Raw genomic sequence first — 9,793 nt, 5'->3', positions numbered from 1 at the left:
GTTTGTATCCCTTCCTTTTTCATCGTCAAAGGTCGATTTACCTTTAAAAAAAAAAAAACAATTATTTTATTATTATTATTATTATTATTACTATTATTATTATTACGAATGAACTTTGTCACCCCTCTACGTTTTTTTTTATTAATAATAATTATAATAATTTATATTATGCTCGTGCGTGACGAAAGATCGAATTTTTTTTTTTTTTTGATTAAACATCATCATCATTATCATCATTATTATTATTATTATCGTTGTTGTTGTTACGGCTGTTATTAATAAAAAATTTATTTAAACAAACTTTTGGCAAAAAAAAAGAGAGAGAGAGAGAGAGATTCAGGTGGTCGCGAATGGATACGCGCCATAAAAAAAAAATTAACGATGCATTAAATGGGTGAAATAAAGCATGTGTGCTATTAAAGGGGGCGGTGTAAAGGGGTTCGTTCGCAGCCTCCGTGATAAAAATTTTCGTGGGTGAAGTAAAAAAAAAAAAAAAACGAATGAAGGAGGCCGCGATACGATTTTCCATATTATACACGCAAGACGATGATTTCAATAAGGACGAACGAACGGGCGGACGGACGGACGGAAGTTGGACGCCTTAATGCAACTTTTTTAAAATATCCGGGGAAAGAGAGAGAGAGAGAGTGTGTGAGAGAAAGAGAGAAAGTTTAAAAGACTCTTTTATTCTTTATTTAAAAAAAAAAAAAATGAGGGAGTTTAAAATTAAATGGGACGTTACGAAATCTATTAAAATAAAAAAAAAATAGACAAAATTTTCTTGTAGGAAAAAAAAAACTAATTAAAATTTTTAAATGTCATAAATATATATATAAATATTCGACGGGACGACAAACCCTTAAAATTGTCGCCATGTTGAAATTTTCTCTATCTCTCTCTCTCTCTCACACACACATTCTTAATCGTTTAATGATCTACGTGTCGCCATTTCATCAATTTTGTAAGAAAAATTCAAAAAAATCATATCGAATTACCCAAATCTATACTTTTTATACACCCGTTGTGTTGATGACGTTTTATGTGACGTCACAATGACGCAAAATTAAAAATTTTTTCTCGTTGTTGTTGTTTATGTTGTCAGCAATGTCAAGGGTTTTAATATTATCCGACAGAGAGAGAAAGAGAGGGAGCTTTTAAGCTTTTAAATTTCTTTCTTTCTTTCTTTCTTTTTTCTGAGGGGGGCGCGGGAGGGGGCGAGAGGAGAGGGGGGTTTGAGTTCACGAAAAAGAAATTTTCATCATCCAAAAAAAAAAAAAAATGGTTTATTACCACGACACAAAAAAAAAAAAAATTTCATTTTATCAGATTGGACTCGAACACACACACAACTAAGATTTTTAACGTTTTCGATTAATCGTTTTTTTTTTTTTTTAAGAAAAACGATATCTCGATCTGATATCTTTTGATAGTAAGCCAAATACGCTTTTAGCAGCCGGGTGTTTTTTTTTTATTTTATTTTGTTGGCTCCTTGGAGAAATTTTTTTTTTTTTGGGGAGGTAAGCGAAAGCCAAACTGACCTCGACATTTATTTATGTATATATATATTTTATCACATCTCTATCGCGATGATAATGATGATGATAATGATGATGATGATTAAAAATTAAATTCAAACTCGTCCGCTCGCTCGTGCGCAAAAAAATCATTTAATTATTATTATTATTATTAATTAACATTTTTGGGGGGGGGGAAAGAAAAAAATGACAGACTTTTTTTTTCGAAAAGTTTTGTAAGGCGACGCTTTTAAAGGTTCAGACAACAATAAACTTCCTTCATTAAAAAAAAAAAAAAATCTTTTTCTCGTAAGTCACAAAGTGTGTGTGAGAGAGAGAGAGAGGGGGAGAGGGAGAGAGATAGAAAAATTCCAGAATTTTTTTTTTTTTGCATCCTTTTCGGCGACGGTTGATAAAATTTATCATTTGAATTCGAACCCAACAGAAAAAAAAAAAAAAAACTGACGACGACGACGACGACTCCGCCTTTTATTTTAAAATAAATTAAAATTTTTTTTTTTCTTGTATTTTAATCGAACGTTTCCCCCCCCCCTCCCTGCAATTTTCCCCATCTTTTTCTCTCTCTCTCTTTCTCTACACACGCGCACAAACGCACACGAAACAACATAAATATGTCAAAAGAAGGTTGACGGTGGCGGTGGTTCGATGGTTAGTTGGTATGTTTTTATACAATATGTAAAATATTATATTTGCTCGAGGGTGAAGCCACCGATTCGCCTTACAGCAACTCGTTTATCATATTTATTATTTCCAACAACAACAACAACAACCACAACCACAACCGCTATAATAATAATAATAATAATGCCAAGTTTTAAATGTTTTTTTTTTTAAAATAAAAAAATCACCATCGGCGATTTTATTCTTCTTCTTCTATCATTTTCTTATTGTTTATTATCATTATTATTATTATTATTATTATTATTATTATTATTATTATCATCACTCCTCAAGGCCCTTTCCCCCCCCTCCGTCTTTGGTTCGAACTTGTAATGTTTTTCCAGTTTTTTCCTAAAAAAAAACGGGCAAACTTTTTTCGAAAAAAAAAAAAAAAATTTGTAATTCGGGTTATGACGTCACAATATCCGAACGTCCTTTCAAATTCAAATCCGTCATTATTATTATTATTGAATCATGACGTAGCGTCGTATGTCAACAGGAATGCGAAAACAACAACAACAAAAAGGGATAAAATCGATTAATTATCGATCGATCGGCGAGCGTATCAAAATAATTGATTGATTCCACGCGTCGTTATTTGATTCAATTAACCTTTTGACCGTGTCAAATGTCGTCGTCGTCGTCGTCGTCGCAGTCGTCGTCATTCTTCTACCTGTTCGTCATCTTTTTATTATTAAAAAAAAATAGCCTCCGTGTATGAAAAAAAAAAAAAATTAATTTTTCAAACTTGAAAGTTGAAAAGGTCAAAATGGTCGTTTATGGTTTAAATTATTGAGAATTTAACAACATTAGAAGAAAGGAATTTATCATCTTCTTTTTTTGTTTTGTCGTATCAAAGATACCAGACGAAGACATCTTCTTCTTCCACTTTTTTTTTGTCTTTCTACTGCTACTACTACTGCTGCTGCTTCTGCCATTGCTACTTTGACTTCTATTTCTCTCCTCTTCTTCCTCCTTGTTCATCTTCTTCCACTTTTTTTTTCTCTTTCTACTACTACTACTACTGCTGCTGCTGCTACCATTACCTCTACTTCTTTCACTTTTTTTCCTCTTCCTCCTTCTACTCCTTCTCCTTCTTCTTCTTCTTTCACATTCAAAATTCTTTTCTTCTTTCCTTTTTTTCTTCCTTTTCCATCTCATCGCGTCGATACAAAAACGATATTTATTCTCATGCTCAGAATTTGCAAAAAAAACGTTCGCAAAAATTTCCACGTCACGTCGTCGACGACGACGACGACGGGACGACTAAGAAAAGTCACGTACGTAAATACATAAACGAATAAAGATGATGATGATGATGATGGATAATTGACAAACCAAAGTCCATAGAAAGATCAAAGGCCTTTTTTTTTTAACCATCTCGTGCCAATCTGCTTCCACGTGATTGTCACTCAATTATTATCAATAATAATAATTTTTTTTTCACGGTCGACCACCGACCGACTCCCGCCACTGCCACCGCCGCAGCCGTTTCCCCGTTTTTTTTTTTTTTTTAAATATTTGCAAAAGACGAATATTATTATTATTATTATTATTTAAAAAAATACCTGGAGGGTCTTTAGGTTTCGGTGATCTCGGCCAACAAAAAGAATTTTCGGCATTTTTTCTAACAAAAATTTCATCTCCTTTTTTCTTAAGTTATGAAGTGCACGTGATAAGCGCATATGGAATATTTAATACGGCGGTTTCTTTTGTTTTAAAAATGCCGCCATATTTTTTTTTATATATATGACAAAGCGTTTGTTTTTCGTGTGTCACACACACACGACGGATGTCCGATGTTTCATTTTTGTTGTTGTTGTGGTTGTTGTTCAGCATCGTTAGAAGAATTCGTGTAAATCATTTCTCTTCATCATTCACATCATCTCGCAAATCCTTTCTTTCGTTTCCGTTTGATTTCAAATATTTTCCCGCCTTTTTTCATAACCTACATCATCATCATAAAAAACGAAAAAAATTCATAGAGTATCGTAGAACATTCCAAGAGAGAAAAAAAAAATATGCAAGGATACACGAGAAAAAATTTTCCCCCTTCTTCTTCTTCTCATTGTTTGTTTGTTTTTTTCTCGAACGAAATAGAACCTTCTCTCTCTCTCTCTCTCTTTAACATGTCAAAAGGTTTTTTGTTAACAATGGCAACAGTATATATCGAACACACAACCATGTATAAACACACACACACATAGGAAGAAACACTTAAAACGAATAAAAGAACCACGCAGAGACCGGAGACAAGTACACAGTAACAATCAATTGAGCTATTTTACCCCATATTGTGAATAAAAGAGAGAGAGAGAGATGGGGGGAGAGAGAGAGGGGGAGGAAAGGTCTTTTTTTGGATAATAACAAACAAACAAACTTTACCTTCTTACTTACTCAAAATCTCCTCCTCTTCTCAAATATTAGTATCATTATTATTATTATTTTTTAAAAGGATCGTTTTTAAGAATTGTTTCTCTCTCTCTCTCTCTCTCTTCCTCCTTACCTTTTCTCCTCTCTCTCTTACTTACTAGTGGAATGTGCGACGATGTTTTTTCCGTCATTTTTATATTTTTTTGGCTCGCGTTTCGTCATCAAAGTCTAAAGTAATAATAAGAATAATAATAATAGGCTTTGGGAAAAAAAACAAGGGAAAACGCATATTACGTAAAATATAAGGGAACGAATATTCCAACAAACAACAACAACACAAAATTTACCACATACGGAGCGAGTGCCCCGTGTTTTTGTATACGAAGGGAAGGAAATTTTTTTAAAAGAATATCAATCACTCAAAGAAATCCGATTGATTTCTCTCTCTTTCTCTCTCTTTTTGTTTACGTCGGGGAACTAACTACGAAAATACACGCACACGCACGCACACACGCACGTCAGTCAGATTGACAAATAAAAAACAAAATAATAATCAAAGCTGCGAAAAGTTGAAAATTTAACGAATTTTCCAAATCGACGGGGTCAAAGGTTGGATAAGGAAGAGGGGGGGAGGGAAGAAAAGGGGTCATTCGAATTCATCTCATTCATATCGACAATAGGTAGGAAAAAAGGGAAGAGTCAAAAAGTAAGACAGAGAGAGAGAGAAACAAGTGCCTACCTACGTACGACAACATTTAAAAACAATAAATCAATCGCGCCTAAAAAAAAAAAGAAAAAAGGTAAAAAGGACGACGTGCAAAAAGAAAAAAAAAACACTGTTAATGCCACGATCCGATGCAATACATTAAAAAAAAAAAGGTTTAACAACAAGAATTTATTAAACGAACGTATAACAAAAAAAACCTGATTTATGGATTTTATATTAAAATGTCATGTGAGAAAGAGAGAGAGAGGGGGGAAGGGAGAAACAGGGGAGCACACATAATAATAATAATAATAATGAAATGAATTAAAGCAAAAGCAAAAAAAAAAAAAAAATTTAAACATTTCATCAATCTAATGTTTTTTAATAATAATAATAATAATAATAATAATAATAATAATGTAAACCACCGTGAGATTTTTCTAAAACCCCGTTTTTTCGAACACACACACGCACACGCACGCACGCACAAAAAATTATTTATGACCCGAAACGTATAAGAAACGTGTCAGCTTCCGGTTTTTCTACGTCATCATCCTCATCATTTTTTTTCTCCAATCCCCCTTCCTCCCTTCCCCGATACCTTTTATTATTATTATTTAAAGATTTCGTTTAAGAAAACTAAAAGAAAATTTATTAAAAAAAAAAGACGCCGTCGCCGCATCCCCCTCCTGCCTCTTCCCCAAATATTTCCCCGCCATTTTATTCCCGTATGTTTCTTATCAAAAAAAAAAAAAGTTTTTCAACCCTCAAACGTATGTCTGAGATCATCAAGTTAATCACTTTAAAAGGGGGAAAAACCCTTTATCACCTTTTTCGTGAAAATTTAAAAATAATAAATAAAAATAGTGGCAGAAGAAAAAAAAAAGAAAAAAGTGTCAGAAACGTGTCTATTATATCAATTGCTTAATACGAATGCCGGAAGGTTTTTTTTAAAAAAAATTTAATTTAATAATTCATTCGTTGTTTTGGAACAAAAATGTTCGTTTTTTTTTTGCTTCTTCTCGTTCGACAAACGACAAACAACAACAAACAACCAAGAAACTGTTGTTAAAATTTTGTGTAAAACCCTAAAGGCAAAAATTTTATTTTTTTTGTTGTTTTTCGACAAAGTCGTCGCTTCTTCCATACATCGAGCAGAAGACGTTTTCGTAAATAAATTCGACTTCCGGTTAAACGAGAATTACAATTATCATCGAAGGCGGTGGCGGCGACGGCGTCGTCGTCGTCGTCGTCATGCGTACGATTCAGAAAAAAAAAAAACTTTTGTATCGTTTTTATTGTGTCGACCTTTGTCTCTTCCTTCCCCCCCCCCCCGGTAAAATCTAGAGCCACGACCTTATTTTTTCTTTTATATATATATAAATAAAAATGTGTAATGACGCAAACAAAAGGATAAAATTTCTTATAACTGTTACCAACCATTAAAGAAGAAAAAAAAAATTTTTTTTTTTTTGTCACCGAACAATGAAGAAAAAAAGGAATCTGATACGTTTTTTTCTTTTTTCAAAAGGTTTCGATTAAAAATAAGTTTTTTTTTTTTATTTTTGCCGTGGATACAGAATGCGAATGATGTGTGCGTGAGTGCGTGTACAAGATCCAACGCGAGGGATGTAAAATGGGGTACAAGGATCTCTCTCACCCATTGTGATAAAAGTACACCCAAAAAAAAAAAGTACTCGAAAAAGTCTTTGCCGATCGCCGACACTTGAAAAATAATAATAATAATAATAAAAGGAAAAGTATAACGAAATTCTTTTTTGTTTCTTTTACGTTGGTACCGCCGAATATTTTTTAAATAATCGGAAATTAAATTTTAGAAAACCTGCGATTTCGATTGTCGCGCGTTTTTCTTCCCTTTTCTTTCGATTAATCGATCGATTATTATTCCAAAAAAACTGTTAAAAAGCAAGAGTGGCCGTAAGTTTAAAAATACAAACACGTTTTTGACACGTCAATTTTTTGGAAAAAAAAAAACAATTTTTACCTTTCGGCAAATCATTCAACAAACAACAACAAACAACCATCGATTTTTATAACGACGACGACGACGACGACCGATCGTATTTAAATTTTTTTTTTTAACGTGTAAGAAGAACAATTGAAATTTTTTTATTTAAAAAAAAAAAATTCCGACGCTTTTAAACGAAAAAACTCTCAGCCCAAATTTTGTTTCTTTTTGACGTGGCACGAGAAATTTAATAAATTTCAATTTTTTTCTTGCCACGTTTTTTCCCCCATTTAAAAAAAAAAGAGGCTGACTATTACCGAATTCATGATTAATTTATCATTTTGACAAAGCCACCCATTGTTAATAATAATAATAATAATAATAATAATAACTACAATAATAATAATAATAATAATAATAATAATAAATTTTGCCGTTTTTTTTTTTTTAAATAAATTTATTCTTCCACGATGTTTTCAACCGTTAATTTTCGTTTATTTTAATTTATTAAATACCCCTCATTACGTAGAGAAAACAACAACAAACAACAAACAACAACAACCTATGTTTATTTAACTTATTATCATAATTTTTCATAGAGAAAATAAATATGTATTTGTTTAAATTTTATAAACGGTCACAGCCAATTAACAACGAATAATAAATAATAATAAAAATTCACTCGGCTTTTATTTATTATCATTATTATTATTTTTACTCGTATAATTACGACGATTCGTTTATTCCAGGTTTCTAGCCCGCCGATCCCTAAGGAATAAATGCCTGACGGATCATAGGTTTCGTCTTGTTATACCCTATGACGTCATAACAATTCTCTTAAGTCTAATTTTCCCTAACATCCTTAACGTATATGGACCCAATATACAAATAACAATTTCGTACTGCCTAACCAAAGTCACGTGATCCGTCAAAACAAAAAAAACCGTTGACTAAAATTTTAAATTTGATGTGACGTAAACGCGTGTCAACCCTCGCACCCTTTATTATTATTATTATTATTATTATTAATTTGTAGTACGGTTGAAAAAAAGAAGAAGAAAAGAATAATTATTTTTAAATACTCACATTATGAAGTTTGTAATAAAGTCCGCAAGCGTTGCACACGGGTTCGCCATTTTGATTTCTCCTCCAAAGCGTCGTAGTTGTAGTTTTACAGTTGGCACAACTTGTCCCCGCCCGTCTCGCAGCTGACTGCAACGACAATATTTAACAAATCCTTTGATAACATACTCTTTGAATATCGTTTAAAACAAAAAAATAATTAAATCAATGAGAGAAAATCGTAAATTTAATTTTAACCGTTGATGACGTCACAACGGAAATCGTGAAAACTTTGTAAAAATGGTTTCGGTCGTGTTACGTACGCACTCTCACGCACACACAAACGATAAAAGTCGTTTTTTTTAAATAACTCAAATTCTTTTTTTTTTATATAAAAACATTAAAATTTTAAAAACGAAACTAGTTGTGGTTGTTGCGGTTGTTGTTTTATTAAAAAAAAAAAATTAATAAGAAAATGATTTATTACGTATAAAGGAATTCAATTTATTACCTAATAATTAAATGGTGGTGTTTAAGAATTGTTTTTTTTTAAAAAAAGAAAACGAAGTGAGTACGTTCAGAAATCATTAATTTTTAAATTTTACATTTATTTATTATAAAATGAACACTTCCCCCCATTTGTTATACTAAAGCGGAATGGTCTTTTTACAAAAAAAAATAATAAAATTTTTTTTGAATTTTTTTTTTTTTTTGCGGTGCGAAATGGAAAACGGTGAAAATAACGAGAAAGAGAGAGAGAGAGAGAGGGGGGGGGTTGATAAATAGATAAAAGAGAGACAAAAAAAATTTTATTTTTCTAAATCGGATTTAAATTATTTAAATTATTATTCATAATGAGGTTCGAAACGAATGAATTCGCTACGGATTAATATATATATATATATATCGTTAATTACTTTTTACATAAATTGACATGAATAAATAATAATAATAATAATATGATGATGATAAAATGGCAAAGAGAGAAAAAAGAGACAAAAATTATTAAAAGAATAATTTTTCAAATTGAAATAAACGTGAGCGACAATTCAATTTAAAATTAAAAATGAATAAATTATTTTTATTTGTTTTTCTTTCAGATTTTAAAATGAATTTTATTGTAATGAGAAAATGCATATTAGTTAAGATCAATTTACGAGTCTCATTTTAATAATAAATAACGACAATTTTTTTATTTTCCTTTGGCTAAGTGCAAAATGTTTCCACTATTGCCGTCGTAAATCGCCATTTTATTGTTAAAATTAAAAAAAAAAATTAAAAGAAATTGATTGACACGATGATGATGATGATGATGAAAGAACCATCATCACTTTTCAATCTTCCTTATTCTCATCTCTCTCTCTCTCTTTTTTCCTACTCGTCGAGATGTTTTATTATTATTTTAAAAAAATGTTATTTCGATGCGTGTTTTGTGTGCGTTTAAAAAAAATAAATAAGAATATAATCGAATAATCGGAAACGGAAACG

At 31.4% G+C, this 9,793-nt stretch overlaps 1 protein-coding gene across 1 annotated transcript in view; it reads right to left on the bottom strand.

Annotated features, from left to right (window-relative positions):
• Nucleotides 1-2: 2 nt before the first annotated feature.
• Nucleotides 3-9,793, bottom strand: part of Phum_PHUM494280 (endothelial transcription factor GATA-2, putative) — a gene marked incomplete at both ends in the record, with an annotated part of 29,505 nt that continues 19,714 nt past the window's right edge. Inside the window, 2 exons of the mRNA XM_002430632.1 lie at nucleotides 3-41; nucleotides 8,330-8,455. Of these exons, the coding sequence (XP_002430677.1) occupies nucleotides 3-41; nucleotides 8,330-8,455 (165 nt within the window). The remainder of the gene's footprint in view (nucleotides 42-8,329; nucleotides 8,456-9,793) is intronic.

Source organism: Pediculus humanus, genomic scaffold, assembly GCF_000006295.1.
Source record: "Pediculus humanus corporis 1103172108263 genomic scaffold, whole genome shotgun sequence".
NCBI lineage: Eukaryota > Metazoa > Arthropoda > Insecta > Psocodea > Pediculidae > Pediculus > Pediculus humanus.
Note: the sequence above shows the minus strand (reverse complement) of the source record. Positions and strands in the feature narration are given on the sequence as shown.